Source organism: Phalacrocorax aristotelis, chromosome 1, assembly GCF_949628215.1.
Source record: "Phalacrocorax aristotelis chromosome 1, bGulAri2.1, whole genome shotgun sequence".
NCBI classification, from domain to species: Eukaryota; Metazoa; Chordata; class Aves; order Suliformes; family Phalacrocoracidae; genus Phalacrocorax; species Phalacrocorax aristotelis.
The window spans coordinates 88,582,206-88,599,646 of record NC_134276.1 but is presented as its reverse complement, the minus strand read 5'-3'; the positions used below and the strand labels follow the sequence as shown (position 1 = coordinate 88,599,646).

Sequence of the window (17,441 nt, the reverse complement as noted above, 5' to 3'; positions counted from 1 at the left end):
AGGTTTAACACATTCATCCCTGGAACAGTTAGTGTGCGTTTTTCTGATGACCTCTATCACCTTCAAACGTAGAGCAAACTCAGTGCATCCTACTGACTTGTTTGGAACCAAAGTACAACTGTAATTGTCAAATGTGGTGACAAATACGCTAGCTCGTTGGATTTAAAACAGCCTATGTTTTGGATTTAGTTGTGACTCGGAAATGTAGTTGCTGATTTGGTTTTGTTTTAATTCTAATTATCAAATAGCCTCTTCTGTAAGGTAGTGACATGATTGCTGCCCAGAAACACATCCCTTACCATTGTGGTACGTAACCAGTGTACTTAATCTTGTTCATACAAACAGAGGGAAGTGGTTCTTCATACCATGTGTGCCTAGCAGTAGAAGTGCTTGGCACAGCATGTTGTGGATGCTAAAAATTTGCATGGGATTCAAGGGGAAGTGCAACATGTTCATAGGAGGGAAATTCCGTGGGTGGTGTTACACGCATAGAAATCACCTCTTCCTCAGGACATCTCTGAGCAGTAAATGGTTGGAGACTAGAAGAAACTTAAAGGTTTCCTTCAGAAAGTATTTCAGAAACATCATTTATGCTTGCCCTGTTTTCATAGTTTTGCTTTTCTAGCTTTGCCTGCTGTGGGAGATAGGGTGATACCATCTTATTTCTTGATTTCATAAGTTTTTTAGTTTAATGGCTGTCTTGTTGGGCAAATTGTCCATTTTTTGCTGTTCTTATTTGTAAGAAAACTGATAGTGATAAGAAAGTCAGTACTGACCTGAGCCTGGAAATGTAAAAACCTAAAACTCTTGAGTTTTAAAGGATGCTATGAATATTACTGTTCCGTATAACGTAAGGGGCAGGAGATACTCTTTTATTAGACTTAGGGATTTTTCCTGTCGTAAAACTACCTGTTGGTGTGATATAGCAAACATAGTCTTTCCTAGCTGTCTTCCATTTTGAGAGTTGACAGACATCTATCAGCAAATTTATGTATTTCTTCTAATTAACAAAGAAACAAAGGGGTACTCTTCTGTAAAAGCAGTGGTATGTAAAATTGCAAAATAGTGGCAAATGAAGAAGGGGATTTTTTTTGTCTTTAAAATGAGTATGGCCAAATTAAGAAATAATTTACATATGTTAAATCCGTTGAATGTCAAATACTAAGAAAACCAGAATTGTTTCCATGCAGCATCACTCCACCCTTTTTATACAGATACATTTTCAGGCAGTGTTCAAACAGTTCCTTAATAAGTTGGCTTTTCTTATTCCTCATGTTTTTTTTCCAAGATGCTGTACACCCTGAGCTTGCACAGGAAGATGTCAAAGATCTTGTGTTTTGAGACTTGTTCCACTTAAAAAAGAAGCAAAATAATATTTTCCAGATTATTAAGTTCATGCTTTTTAATATCTTTGTTTTCAAAGGTTGCTGGTACACAGCTGTATGACTGGAGTCTTCAGGGATATATTGCTGCAGAATCTCTTTGGAAGGATAATCCTAAGAAGAAGAAATCTGGAAAAAAAAGTGATAAGGTAGGAAGTTTGAGGAACTTGATTTCTGAATTTGCCACTGCATTTTCAGACAAAGAATATACACACAGTAGTGGGTTTTTTCCCCACTCTAACTCAGCTTTGATTTCTGAAGACAAAGATTTAATTCTGTCTTTCTAAGCTGTGGAAAAATATTAAGCTTATTTTAAGTTAAACTTTCAGAAATGCTGTTTGGAAGTTTTCTTTAGTATAATCTACTAAGTGTTTAATAGGCAAGTTGGAGTATTGTGATTGGAATGCTAGGGATCGAGCCTCTTATGCTCTTGATTATTTAAAAAACGAACTTTTTTTTATTTAAAGTAGTTTAGTTTGACAAGCTCCATCTTAAAAATCTGAAATAACTTTTTTTTCATGACATATCTCCTTTTTGAAAGAGAGAAAATACAATCTTGTTTCCAATTTATTCCCTTTTTGGCTTTTTCCTTCGAATGTTCATGAATATTTGCTCTAGCATGATGATGTCATTGTGTGCTGCTCTATTAAACGTTACTATCTAGTCATAAAGCCAGCAGTTTATACGGATATGTGGTTCTTAGGGATTTAGTCATAAATAACTAGCTGCATGGTTTAATACTTGCAGCCCTATTTTTAGAAAATTTGGTTTAACCAATTCTCATCCAGAAGGCTGCCAGTAAAGACTGAGTTTCTTTTGAATCTGCTTTGAACCGGGCATCCTGGTGAGGTACCAAGTGCAGTCATTGCTGAAAGTTTCTGCTCTCTAGATTTCAATTGTTAAACACCGTATGGGGGTACAGCGCGAGGGTGAGACTAACATTCACAAAAGCAATTTTTAAAAGTTTTTTTTTTTAGTTATAATAACATCCATCTTTATCTTCTGTTCAACAAGTCTACTTTTTTTTTCATCTGATATTACGGTTCTGTGTTAATGTCTTGCCTTAGAGATGCCTGCATCTGGTGACAGAGCAAATGCTAACATAATGGCTTTGTTTTCCAGAGTTTGGCAAGCACCGAGTTTTCTTTAAAACAGCATTTTAAATTAACATTGTTAATATGACTAAGGGAATGTCTGCATGCTTATTTTAGGTTTTAGAATGGAGCAGCTTTCCTTAATCCCCCTACAAAGCATCAGTGATACAGTGTGATTTCCTTGTATACTTCACCAGAGAAGGGAAGCCTTTTTTTCCAGCACTCCTGTGTTCTGTGCATATACAATACCACCATTTTAAGGCGTGTGTACATTTAGTTACTTTAAGTCTCATTATCTCAGCCAGTGTGCTCTTCCATAGTTATTTATAGTCATCAAAGTAGTTGCACTATATTTAAGTCATATTATTCAGTGTACAGGAATGAATTTTTCCTTTGTTTTGAGTTAATGTTTGTGTTGGTATCTAACTATTCACTTATGTGTTTGTGTGTTAAAGCAGTGTATATTAAGACTTTATATTACATGATATATGTTTTTTTAAAATATCTATATTTCCATATAAAACTACAGAATGGTTGAGATTGGAAGAGAGCTCTGGAGGTCATGTGGTACAACCCTACTGCTCAAGCAGGGCCACTTAAAGCCAGTTGTCCAGGACTGTGTCCAGACAGCTTTTGAATATCTCCAAGGATGGAGACTCCACAACCTCCCTGGGCAACCTGTGCCAAGGCTTGGTCACCATCACAGTAAAAGAAGTGTTTCCTGTTGTTCAGAGCAAATCTCCTCTGTTTCAGTTTGTACCTATTGCCTCTGGTCCTGTCACTGGGCACCACTGGAAAGAGCCTGGCTCAGTCCTCTGTGCCCTCTCCCTGCAGGTATTTATACACACTGATGAGATCCCCCACCCTGAGCCTTCTCTTCTCCAGGCCAAACAGTCCCAGCTCTCTCAGACCTTCCTCACAGGAGAGGCACTTCCGTCCCTTTGTCACTTTCATGGCCCTTTGCTGGGTTCTCTCCAGTCTGTCCATATGTCTCTCATACTGGGGAACCCAGAACTGGACACAGTACTTAAACATTGCCTGTGGAGTTGCTCAAACATGATACACAACTGTAGTGAATTGTAGGTTTTTAGTTTTGTATATCTAGAATTGTTTGCTTCTGCAAATTGCTAGATGTTATGACTGGATAGTAATGCCCAAAAGGGCAGTACACAGTGACATCATTACGTTAAAGGAAGTATTCCTAAATACTCCCCTCAAAAAAATCCAAAATAAAATTCTGTTTTGCTGCTTCAAATGCATTTTGCGTTTTACATAATGCTACCAAGTTTCAAAATAAGTGCAGTGTGATTGATTAATGATATAGTTGAAGATTAGCACTGACTTGTGAAGAAATGGGAACTTGTTTTAATGAATCATTAAATATTATTGTTACCTAGTTCCCTAGGTAGGTCCAGGTGTGGGAGTAGTTCCAAACAAGCTGGGTTGAAGGAGCGCTCGCGTGTCCTGCCAGTTGCTGAGTCTTACGAGAGTGGAGATGTTCATCAGTGGATACTCATCCTGTACTGGTCCTAGGCACTTCAGTAAATGCACTTGTATAGCTCTTTGAATAAACAAAGGTTGGTTAATCACACTGTACCTTTCGTAAAACGTAGGCTGTCAAAAAGTATCTCAAAAAAATAGGCAACGTTAAAATTTCAGAAGGACAAACTGACAGCATCAGTAAAAATTAGCTGAGCTTTTTCTTCTATTGTGTCCCAGGCTTTCAAAAGGAAACGTGGTTGTTATTGGAAGGCAAAAACTTTTGAAGCTTTCATCTTATGATAAGGCTTATTCAAGTACTTGCTACCTCAGCAGAAAAACAAACGACAAGCGAAATTGCAGCAACCACTAAGTAAACATGCTTCTTTTTCTTCCTCCCTGCAGAATCTTTAAATCACCCCCCTTCGTTGCCAAAATATGTTACTTGCACAAAGGAGTGAAATGCCATTGAATGGTTTCCTCCTAAAGTTCATCTAATTGATCAGATATTGTTAATGTTTACTCTTGCCATTTAAATTCATGGATTAGGCAAGGTACAAAGATCCTGTGACTCAAATGAAGAAGCACTATGTACTAGATGAAGTTGCCTGCATTTCAGATGTCCAGTGATCTTTTACCACTGGATTATACACCCTCATTGTTTCTTTGACCTGTGGAGTTGTTGAAGAGGGAGTAGCCTCCCTGGTGTCTAGAGAAGCTGTACAAGAGTTGTAAAACACCACATGCTTTTGAAGTCACTAGAATGTGGACCGGAAAGTATTTCCAGCGGAAGAAGCCTGCTCTGAAACTTCCTTTTGGTGAAGCAGTATAATACACATAATTGAGAATTTGCGCGGGGGAGGTGTAGGGGTGGGCTTAGGGAGTTTTTTGTTTTAGTTGGTTTCTTTTCCTTTGAGATAGTGTTATGATGTTCTATCAGGATGTGTCAGTCACAGCTGATAATGAAAACCTCTACCTCTCTACCTTTTCTTTTTATACATATAAGCACTGGTGTGTCCGTGACATGAAACATAAGAGGTGAAGTTTACCCTAGAAAAATTTTTTCACTCCATCTCTAATGCTGTGTGCTTATATTAGTGCAAAAAAGTACTTTTTGTTCATACAGATTATTAGATCCATCAAATATGTATCAACTTTTCCAGCAAAAGAATTTCTGTTACAAATACAAGTTGCATTTTTATTGGAGCTTTTACTGATACATAAGTGTCATGGAAGAAAATAAAGGCTTCTAACTATCAGGTACTAAAACTGGCAAAGCGTTCTAGCACAGATCTTTAAGACAAGGACGTCTGTCTTAATTTGACAGCCCTGCGACAGAATTGGGTTGGTTTTGCACATTTATTTCTTATTGTACTAGGCAGCTAGATTCCTTAACTAATGAAGGCAAATATAAATGTTATTCTTGAGTTGTTGCTACAGCAGATGTAATCCATTTTGTGAAATCCTGCCAGAGCAAAAGATGTTATTTTTGTTTGTTTTGTGACATTCACTCTAGCATTTTTCTGTTGCTACACAAAGGATTCTTGCAAATAGTCAAGCAATATATGGGTGGCTCTTCTTGGCTTGTGTTAATTTGTTATGTTGCTCATAATTTGGTAGTCAGAGGTACCACAGCTGTGCATAACTTCACGTTTGTGCAGCAATATGTCATTAAAATAGATGTGGTATGTTAATTTCTGAAGCTTTTATGAAACAAAAACCTGTGCCAAATTGAGGTCATATCAACTGAAATCTAAGTTCTGCCAAGAAAGATGAATTCCAGGACCTTCTGCTGCTACATTTCAAAACACTGTGGTTGGAGCCTCTCCACAGGGCAAGTCTGTCTGATAAGGTTTTGAATACGCTGTTTACAGTATAGCATTCTGGTATCCTGAAGCTGGCGTGTTGGAGGAGCCAGCTCTTCAGGATGTCAGGATGAAAGCCCTCTGCTAAAACTACAGAAGTACCATAAGTAAAAATCATTGCTCACATTTTTTTTATTTTCAGGAGGATTAAACATAACTACAGCAGGAGTAGTTATTCCGCTTCTGTATACTTTATCTTGATATAAAGTGGACAACTTTTCTACTTCTTCCCCCACGTAGAGGAGTTGATAGAAGAAATGTAACCATCTTGTTGGGGGACCAGGAATATTTTAAGGGTTTTATCTTCTGAAAATCTCTTGCTTGCTTGAGTGATGTTTACTCACAAGAATTAATTCCACAAAAATCAGTGGAATTAGTGTTAACATTTATATTATCAGGTTGTAAATCTTCAGGGGAAGCAATAGTGAAATGGAATATGTGTCCCTCAAACCTTGTTTACCTTAAACTCAGTTTGCAAAACTTACGCCTTTATGCAGTTTTTAGAATGGCACGTCTGAAACCCTTCTGAGTAGCCTTAGGCAGCATCAAACTTTCATTACTGGGGTTTTGCAATTATGAAGGCTAATACCCTGCATTGCCTTCAGCTAGTCTGTGATTAACGGGTCTTTCTGTCCAATAATCACAGAATGGTGGGGGTTGGAAGGGACCTCTGGAGATGACCTTGTCCAGACCCCTGCTTGAGCAGGGGCACCCAGAGCAGGGGCCACAGGAACGTGTCCAGGCAGGTTTTGAATGTCTCCAGAGAAGGAGACTCCACAGCCTCTCATAACATCATAGTCAGTGCAGGATCATGTTTTTCTGTTTGTTTTCTTCTACACTTTTTTGCCTTCCAGTGCCTACTGAACTGGTGAACTAGCTGAACTGTTAAGCCAGTGAATTGCAGCTGCTTTTTTTTTTTTCCTCCTTATCCACAGTGATCTCTCTTCAATACTGGCTGAGTTTGTCAGCTTTAATACCTGTCCTTAGGTCAGAGAGGTGGACGAACCATAGCAGCTTGAGGATTTTGTGCAACAGCATAAACTTAAGGACTGTGGTTTTCTATACAAAGGATTATAACTTATTTATGTAAAACTGCTGAAAGATCAGTATTTCAGAGCCACAGTTCAATACATACCACCTGTAAGTTTCTAACAATCGGGTCCTGTTTGTCAGTCAGCTCATTTGATGTTTCTTTTCATGAAATGCAGCCTTCTTGCCCTTCCTCTTCTACCTCTGGTTTCAATACTTCCATAATTTGTACTGTTTTATTGTGCTGTAGGGTTGTTACCTCTCATACTATCATGACTTCGTCCTCAAGTGGCAAGGGCATGTGTTGTTGGCACCAAGTCACTTAAACCCAGACTTTGTTCCAGCCAGTGAGCTAATATGTACTGAAACAGATAGAAAAACAGTTTTCTTTGTTTAGTTCTCACTTCATCTTGTTTTTATACTACTCAAAGACTTTTGCTGTATTTTCAGTTATTTTGGATTCTTTCTCTTTCCCTAACACTGAATCGGGCACCTGTTGTTTTTTACTGAAGTGGCTGAAATGTAAAAAACCACAACAGCACTAGAACTTCCTTTTCAGCTCTTGTTCCTTTCATCATATGTGAGCTCTTTCCCACTTCGGTCCAATCAGTAATAAGACCAAACAGCTTCTGAGATTGAAACTCTTGCAACTTGTTAGGTTTTTCATTCCTGCGTGGTTTGTTGATAGAAACCATCTGTGACATACCAATACTAATTTATATTTTTAACCTATATATATATTTATCACACATCTCAAAAATATATAAATATTTAAAATATAACTATATATAGGTATTTCTGGGTATTTTATTAATTGCTAGCTGGTGACAGAGTGCTTCCACGTGCAAAGACTGCTCCGCTTTTTGTACTTGTTTTCTGCGCTTGCTCAGAGCAAATATCAAGGAAATTGTGGTCCTGGATTTTCCTCACCTGAAAGCTCTGGTGGAAGTTGTGATGTCAGTGTGTTGACTGGGGAGCTTTACTGCAAGCATCAGGGACAGTGACTGTAGCAAACCTTAAACTGTGTTTTAAGAGGAGAGTTTTTAAGTCATTTGTGCTTCAAGCATCTTTAAAACACAACATGAGCAGCTGAGAGAGCTTCTTTCTACAGTAAATGCTTGTAAGACTTATTTTCGGTAGCTTCTGAATAGACAAGCAAAGTCTTGGTCATCTGAACTAAAAGATAAACATCTACTTCTGACAGAAGATATTGTTTCCTGTTATATGCCCTCCTTTTATTTTTCGGCATTAAGAAAAACAACAGAGGAAAACTTGTAAAAATTATTACTTCTTTTTGGATTGGATCCTTAGTTGTGATGAATTTAAATGTGTTAGAAGTAGGAAAGGCCGAATCTACTCCACAAAAAGACTAGCTTCTTAGGGCAATTTAAGAGTAATATTTTTAAAAGTGCTTCATATTTCTGAGAGAGTTAAGTTCAAGCTCAGCTAAAAATAAAAGATGGAGAATAAGTTATTGATTGACTGGGGGAGGATGAATGAGGTAAACCAGTGATGTTCTCTTTATGCTAAGCAGTACATTGCAAACAAAAGAAGACAGAAGAAGCGGTAAATTATTAATCTGTGAGGCTAGATGAGCCTTTGTTCTGCTTTTGCAGTTGTTTTTTCTGGTGGCCAGATTCTACATTTCAGGAGTTTTCCATAAGCATAACAGATGCATACCTATCTTTGGAGTTACGAAACCTAAGGTTAGGTGCCAGTGTGAAAGGGCCTGGCCGTCTGCAAGGCTTTCTCAGAGGGGGCAACAGAAACTTAACTTATGTGTCAGACTGGGCTGTACTGTGAGAAAAAAGCCACTCCACATTAGTATTTTTTAACGTTAGGGTAGGTTGCTTTTGGGCATTTTTCCTCTGTATGGAAGGAAAATTTTCACAGAAATAATTGTGTATAATCCCCTTCTGCTGTGGGATAGAACTCTGATGTGTGAAGTCCTCTGGCCACCCAGATATATTATGGACTGGTTGTGTTGAGCCAGAAAGTAGAAAGACCGTCTTGAATACATGCCTGCTTCTAATTATGAGAGGTCATCATGGCACAGAGGCGGCCTGTGTTCTGGGTCATTGATCTAAACACTTTTTGCTTCTGATCTGGTTTTGAGTGTGACTAGAGGACCTTGACGCTTTGTTGTAAAATTAGGTGTGATTATGTCTTGCGCTAGCTCAAAGGATGTCCTGTTCTGGCTATCCATATTGCTGCTTGATCAGTCTCACTCAGGCTCACTGCTTAAGTAGTGGGCACATAACAGTGGATGGAGTTAGAAGAACAACTTAACTGCTAATTCAGCAAATGAATTTGTGTAAGGAATGACAGTTTAGTGGTGGATTGGCTTGAATTAAATAACTCGGGATTAATAGATCTAGTGAACACAAACCCTGTGAGGAGATCTACTGTGCTCGCAGAAACAAAGGAACTGAGCAAGATGGCTATTTTCCTGTATGTTTGTGTGCCTGTGTGTATGTTTATATGTTGTTTTTTTTTTTCCCCCTCTTTCAGGACAAAAAAAAAAAGCTTACCTAGATGGTATTTGCTTTTTACAAGTTAAAACAAGCAAGTGGAAAACATAGAACTCTCTGAGAAAACTTTATTTTTAGTTCATTTGCTCAGGATTGAGTAATGCCTAGATGAGGCATCATGAGTCACATTAATCATTGTAAATTGTAGTAAAATGTTGTAACTTACAAGTTCCTGTACAAGAAAATTACCAAGCAGATCATTGTTTTGAAATGGGTGTGGTCTGCAGTGTGATTTCCTATACTATGAAATATCTGGGGTAGCGATTGAAACAGAATGGGCTTTTGAAAGAAAGACATCTTTTAAATGTCTTGCTAGGCATATTTGGAATAAAAAATTGAAGTTATCTTCATAATTGAATCTTGATGTATTGAGTCCATATCTCCAGCACAGCATCTGCAGGGTCTCATAGACTTTGTGCCTTATACATAGTGTTTAATTTGTGCTGGGACTTAAATTTGACCCATCCTGTGAAAAGTTTGTTTTCCAGTCTTTGCTGGCTTCTTTTGTTACATTTTCTTTCACATTTAAATCATATTGGTAAAAATACCTTTTTAGAATAAAAAGAAAATGCTATGTAATTTTCACAAGTAGAATTCAAGAATAATTGAGGGTGGGTGCAACCTCTGCTCGTTTCCTCCAACCCCCTGTTCAAAGCAGAGACAGCTTTGAAGTTAGATTGGGTAGCTCAGGCCTTGTGTAGTCAAGTGCTGAATATTTCCAAGGATGGAGATTCAAGAAGTTCTCTGGAGGACTTGCTCCAGTGCTTGTTCAGTGGTGTGATATATTTCCCCCTGACCCCACCTTAGATCTAATAGAAATTTGCTATGTTCCTGTGTCCTTTTGGTGTGAACCTCTGAGAAGAGCCTAGCTCTTCCAAATATGTAAATTCCTATTGAAGAACTGTAGAGAGCAATTAGGTTTCCCCTTTGTGTGGCCTTCTCCAGACTGAACAGATCCACATCTCTCAGCCGGTCCTTGTATGTCATGTGCTTCAGTCCCCTAGCCATGTATGTGCCCCTTTAAGTATTTTTCTGTCAATATCTATTTAAAACTCTAATCAAATGCCTGTTCGTTATAGCATACTTGGCAGATAGAGAGACCAGACACTCTAACAAGCCCCTCTTCGTTCTTTGATTTCTGTAATTTATTTTGGGGAAAGTGTGAGAACTGTCTTTCAAAGGATATGTACTAAAAGAGACCTATTGTATGAATCCACACAGAATTCAGAGAATGCAAAATAGAAACTGCTCTGTGGGAATTCATCCTCTGTTATTAGTAGAGGCAAATGAGTCAATTAAAGCATTTCTGTTGGACTACTTGTTCTTTCAAATCCTTAATTGCTCAGCTAACTACAGGAAGACTAAAATCTAGAAACCATTTTGGAGAAGATAATATTTGAGTATATTATACTGAATTAGTCTCATCAACCACTTGATTTTGCAAGAAGTTTTTGTTTCAGCTTTTGAAGGGGGTTTCTGTTCAGGCAAAAACACTAATCATGGATTGCCTCAACTGAAATTCTGTGCATATTTTTCCTTCCTCAAGGGTGATGCAGATGGTGACAAGCCCCTGGAAATCCATGCTACTTCAAATGAAGAGCAAGCCCAGAAGTAGAAGACCAGATCACTTGGCATCAAACAGGTAAAGGATAAAGACTGATAACAGTATGTCGCTACAGCAGTAAAATAACCTGGAAAAGCTGAACATTTGCAAGTTTGACCTGTAGTTCTCGTCTTCATATTGATGAAGAAAGAGGGGAAGAGAGGTAGTAATTTTATTCGTCTTAACATTTCTCAAGAATATGTGTGCTCCTTAACACTACTGAACTTGACTTATCTGAATTCTTCATCTTTAGAGAATAGCAAGTAAATCTGTGTCTCCTCCGAGGGTTCTGAGTTTATTTAGCAAGGCCTTGTTAATGTGTTGGGTTTTTTTTTTTCTTCTTCCCTTCCCATTTCTGACCCCCATCCCAAAAACCTCTTTGCTGCCTTTGTTACACCTGTGCACATATGAAGGAGGGGAAAGAACCCTCTTTTGTACTCATACCTTGTCTCCAAAGATTTGTCTATGCCAGTGTACAGTGTTATCTTACAGCCTGTAACAGTCCATGATGTGCCTGACCTTTCATGTTGATGCAGCTCCCTAATGAGACGTGCTTCGTCACTTGGGAACGAGTGATGGAGGAAATGGAGGCAGCGCTTCCCAGTTCTCTGAGCCAGAAGCTTGAGCTGAGACGCCACTTTTGTTTCTGACTTGGCCACTGGGCTACTTTCTAAACTCAAGCAAGTCCCATGGTTGTTACAGTTTCTAGAAAAGCAAAACAAAAACACCTTCTCAACTTTTTAAAGGTGGTTCAATTTCATAGGGCAAAACCTGCTCTCTACTTGAGGCTTATTACTAATTATAATGTAATTGGACATAATTTGGTACAAAATCAGATGTCTACTCCTCTATCAGTTGATAAAGGATGTCTTTTCTGAATGTGTTTTCTAGTTGCTTGTCTTTGCCCTGTATTATTTTCACATTATGTTAAAGATGTACTTTTCATCAGAAAATAATCCTAACATTGTTGAGACTCCTCATTATTTTTGTATGCAGCATTCCATTTATCAGTAAAATTGTTCTTTTCCTAACTGCCAACTGTGTAGAGTCCAGAGCTAGAAAACTGCAGCAGTTTTTTTCTTCCATGCATCATCACCAGTCACAAATGCTTGCAGATGTGATGGAATGCACGCATCTGCTGAGCAACAGCGTTCCACTGTTACATGGTCAGCCTTAAAAGCAAAACTAGTTTCTAATGTTGTGTTAATGTGTTTTTAATTGCTATAGCTATTTCTCACAAGGGCAAAAAGGTATGTTGGCTGGCTGATTTACTGAGTACATTGGTTTTTCCTTCAGACGTATGAAGCCTTTAAGAATATGTGTTTTCCGATTATTTTATAAAATAGCTATGTAAAATAAATTTTAAAAACCCAAGTTTTGTTTTGAATAAAGGTACCGAGGAGAGCCAAGAGGAAGAAAAGCTTCTCTAAAATTCACTAAAATCTTGTGCTTGTTGTGAACTAGGACAGAGCTACTAAATGATGAAAAGCCAGGAAAACTGAACTTTTGTTTATGATGTGGGGCACTCATGGTTCATTACAAACAGAAACCTGTAAATAGCTTTTTGTTTTTTTCTTTTAGCATTTCTTACTCTGTGAATATAATTTCTTGTAGGTCATTATTCACTTTTTGAAATGATAGTGCTTTTTGCTTAAGGCACATTTCCTTTTCAAGGAGGGGTGGGTGGATGAAAGGAACAAAGCTGTCAGGAAGACTTTTACTAAAGTTGGTATCCAGACCTTTTGTCCTCAGGATTTTAGTTACAAATATATTCATGCTATGTAAGTAAGTTTTGAGGAAAACACCGCTAACAGCTGCTGTCTTTCATTTGAAGAGTTAAGATAATTGCTTAGGAGCTTAAAGTACCTGGGTGCTGCCGGCTTTGAAATCTGCCTGTTTTGCCACGTGTTTCTGGAGGAGATGCATAAATGGAACTGCTAGATTTTTGACCTAGAGCAACCAGATGGTGAAAGTTCAGTTCAGTATCAATTTTCAGCTGTTCTGTGGGGGTGGTGATTTGTTACTTCTGCTTGAAATCAAATCCAGTTATTTAACTCCTTACCCAAGTCCAGATGTTTTGCTGGATTTGGGTGATCCCAAAGGTTGGAGAACGCTGCTGTGATCTTTGAAAAAAACTTTTGTTTGTTCTGACTTAGATCGGTCCTGAAAGTCTCACAGTATTTTCAACTGTTGGCAATATTACTAGTTGAATCTGGTTACTAAAATAAATACAATCTCATTTTCATCATAAAGATTTGCCACAACATGAGACTCTGAATTGTGAATGGTCAGCCAAGGACAAAATCACTTTGGGCTGGAGACAGTAACATATTTCTTCATTCCAAAAATCAGCAGCATTGCACCTCCTTTATTATAGTGTGTTTGTCATCAATAATTATATGCAAAGTACAGCTCAAACCACATCCCATCATGGGAGAGCAAGCTTTAATTTTATCCAGCTGTTGTGCTGAAGAGTTGCATGGAAGTGACATGGCTTTGTGTTTTTCCATGGAGATAGCAGATCTCATTTTCACGCTGCTAAAGTTCTATATTTGTGCAATTCCGTTTCTTTGCGTTAAATTACTCTAGCTTTACACCAGAGTAAGTGATGTTAGGAAAAAAATGCAATTGGTGGGAACTAAAAGGAATTCTGTTTGAGAAAGTTGGTTTATTACACAAGATTCCAGTTGGTGTTTTGTTGCTATGAAGTGTTCTTTCCCTTTTGTGTGTCCACACAGTTCAACTATAGGAATTGAGTTCCCTAGAGCAGACATAATCATTAGTGCTGTAATGTCAGTAATACGAAGAGTTAAATCTCTTTACTAGAAGGTAAATTGGTGTTGAGACTTCTCTTTGATGTGGCAAATTGACCAAAATCTGTTTGAGGAACAAAGTTTTAATTGGACTTTGACAATGGAAAGAAAAGGCCTGTGATACTTAATTCTGCTTTCTCCCTAACACCCTCACCCCCTTATACTCTGCCCTCTTTCCTTGGTTGTAGGTGAACAAAAAAAATACAGATATGAGAACAATTTCCCAAGAAAAAGAGGAAAAACATCTGAATCCATTTTGATTTTGAATGTGACTAATTTGCCTTCTGCCTCAGGAAGGACTGACGGTGTGGCTGCTTGGGCTTCTGGTATGGAATCTGTGAAAGGACACTACGTATCGTGGGTCAGTCTTGAGACCTTGTCCTCAATTCTGCAGTGGGATTCAAGTCTGTCCATTGCAGGATCAGCATTGCAAGTAGCAAGCCTCAAAAATCTTCAGTCTCTTGTTATTATTTATATATAAAATAAAATTCCAGTTACACAAAATGGTCCTGGTTTTTTCCCTCCTCATATTTTCTTTAAGCTCGTGTATGTGACATTTGCACAATCCGTGGAAGGTTCTCGAGATGCTGTTGACAATGCCTGTATTTTTTAACAGTGAGGAAAAGCTTTAAGTAGTATGATGTTTTGGCTAACATTAGCTAATAGAATTAGGAATAAGAACAATTACAATGACTCTTGTGTTTTGTCTGAGTCTCCCCTTCCTTTCTATACAAATCTTCTGCCTCATCAGTGCCAGCGGGAGGTATATAATGAAGCGTCTGTGAGTTCCTGTCTAGGAGATGGATGGGAATGGAGCTGTTAATGTTTGTTCTTGTTTTTGCTTGAATGCACAGCTCAATGGGAACCAGAACGTTACCGTGGTGGGAACCAGCTATAGAATAACTTGGCTGTTTCCTTAGTCCCAGCTAGGGGAGGGGAGGGGAGGAAAAAGTGAAGCAAAGGGAAATACAAAAGGATTTCCAGCATTTTGAAATCTTTGCACAATGAAACCCTTTCATCACTTGTTGCGATTCCTATGAGTCTCTCTTTTGGGGCATGATGCTTCACAGGTTACTGTAATCTAAGTGGCTCAGAGCATTTAAAGCTCTACTGGTGAGTCTTAAATGTTCCTAAATTAGTGAATATGAGGGCTGGGGGGAAGGATGGAATTAAATGTGTGCCTGTATATGTTAACTTCAGCAAAGAACAGGGAAGAAAATACAAAGTAAATCATATTCAAAATGCTTTTAAACATCTTTGTAGTTACTTGGTTAGGTATTCTGGCTGCGTGCATTCCACAGACTTTTAGAGAAAAACAGACAGACCTTGGCAGTGTGAATACCCGTCTGTGTGGGCATTATAAAACAGGGCAACGCTTTTTTAATACAGGCATAAGGCATGTGGTTGCCTCAGGCAGGAAAACAATATCTCGCAACATGTTCAGTGCATGTTTTTATGATTGTTTTAGGCTGGTAAAGATGGATGCTGATTTAGCAAAGGGAGCAGAGTTCCTGTGTGGGGTTTGGCGGGGGTGTGTGTGTGTGTTTTGGTTTTTACTTTAAATTCGCCAACATAGTTCAAACAGGCTTGGGAGGATCAAAGTAGTGTTTTTGTTGATAGTGGAAAATTGGGAAATATCAGTCATAGCTGTAACTGCTCTGTTACACCACTCTTGCAATACAAGCACAGATCTGTTTCTTCCCTTTTAACGACAGTCCTTCATTTATGCATTCTCATATCCTAGAGAACATGATTACTGTTGAGTTAGGAATACATATTTAGATGCCTATATCTTTTCAGTAATATTTGGCATATGCCACATTGGCATTTAAGAACACAATCACTCGATAATTCAGGTATTTTCACCCTTAGACACCACCAAGATGTGCTTTCTTCATTCCCCTTTTAGACGCAGTAGTTAGCCATTCCGTGTCTTTTTGCTGCCCGTGAGAGCAAAGTGGAACTTTTCATGCCCTGTCTGTTTCAATAGCTAATCCTCATTCAAACACAACAGCTTTTAATCTTTGTTCACATATATATGTGTGTGCATGTTTATAATATCCTGGGTGTTAAATAAGTATCACTTAATACATCTTCATACTGCATATTTACACTGCTGCTTAAAAAACATCCCAAGTGATAGACATCAAAACAGAATGCTTTTATCTAGCAGGAAATGACTGCCTTGGAGCACCTGCATGCACACATGATGAGGAGACGGTTCCAAAATGTGAGCAAGATAGCCCTAACTGAAATCCTTTCCTTCTGTCTTCTGTGTTTTTACAAGTACAGGAAGCAAACAAACAAAAAAAAACCAAAAAAAAAAAAAAAAAGTTTAGTACTGGTAAGAGCGCAGGAGATTATAAACATTCAACTAACTTGGCACATAGACTTTCCTACTGAGAAACAGGAGAGCAGTTGACCACTGTTCATATATATGTATGTATGTACACATACACAGATGCATGGAACTAATTTGTGTATCATGTGTTGTTATCTTTTGCCAGACTTTGCCTGTGGGTATTACAACATAAGCTAGAAATGGTATATTCCCCACCCAGATTTCACGTCAACGGTTTGGTCATCCTTCCGCTCAAAGCCTTTCGGCTTGGTAACTGGTGTCAGTGGAACTGAGGAAACTGTTCCATTTCAGCATCCTTGGCCGTAGTGGCCATTAGCAGATATGTTGGGGCTGGGTTGCAGTGCTCTCTCTTAAAAACAGAATCTTTAATCTCTGCAGCATGTGAAAATTGTAGAACTGGAGATCATCAGGATGGCCTGTGCAGTCCTCAATGCTGGGATGACAGTTCCTGTAGGTAGTGTCACTTGCCTGAGTAAAAGTAGACAGTGTAGCTTTTCTGCTTTTCTCGTAGCTTTTGCTAGGCTGGGCATCACCAGCCTGGAATAATCCTCTTAGTCCAGGTAAATATGAACAATCTTGCAGCCTTGAATAAAACCACAGTATTTTGCCAGAAGTGTTCCTTGCAAAAATCTGGGTTCAACTCTGCTCTAACTGTAGAAGGCCCCAGACATAGACTTATTAGCAGAGGTTGTAACTGAAATCTTTTGGAGCATTCTTCATTGCATCTGTCACCTTCGAAGAGAGCTATAACTGCAGTGCAGTAAAGAGCAAGATTGGTAAGGAGGGAATTGTATTTTAGACCGAGAGAAAAGAATGCTCTGGGAGTTGAAGGGGCTTGCTACTGCTCTGTTCATTAGCCCTGGCAGAAGAATCTCAGTGTGAGCACGTTTGCTTCAGAACAAACATGAGCTCCGGCTGCATGCGTTTTTGTCCCTTTCTTTGTTTTGTAAAGGTTATTTCCATACCTTCTCATGAATCCCAAGCTCCTTGTAAAGCCATTTTTATCTTAATAAACAGCTATTGGCAGGGAATGTTTCAGCTCTTCAGGCGTGCTGGGGAGGCTTGCATAACTTCTCACTGGACCTTCCTGGATGTAGCATCTCAAAGCAGGGTCAGCTGTTGCACCTGGATGGCCTGGCAGCTGGCTAGGTCAACCCCACTGCGGAGTGTTTTTGACAGGTACAAAAGCTTCTTGTTTACAAGGAGAACCTTTGATAACAATATCTTAACTACAAAGCAGAAGATGTTTTAGTAGAAAAAAAGATGTTTCTAATAGTATAACA

At 38.6% G+C, this 17,441-nt stretch overlaps 1 protein-coding gene across 7 annotated transcripts in view; it reads left to right on the top strand.

Annotated features, from left to right (window-relative positions):
* APOO (apolipoprotein O) overlaps positions 1–14,300 on the top strand; it is a 32,581-nt gene extending 18,281 nt beyond the window's left edge. For 4 of the 7 annotated variants that reach the window (XM_075097050.1, XM_075097082.1, XM_075097031.1 and 1 more), the window contains 3 exons: positions 1,424–1,531; positions 10,927–11,022; positions 13,985–14,300. In XM_075097050.1, the coding sequence (XP_074953151.1) occupies positions 1,424–1,531; positions 10,927–10,995 (177 nt within the window). In that variant the 3' untranslated portion in view covers positions 10,996–11,022; positions 13,985–14,300. The remainder of the gene's footprint in view (positions 1–1,423; positions 1,532–10,926; positions 11,023–13,984) is intronic. The other 3 variants (XM_075097060.1, XM_075097039.1, XM_075097089.1) reach the window with 1 other exon arrangement.
* The last annotated feature ends 3,141 nt before the right edge of the window (positions 14,301–17,441 follow it).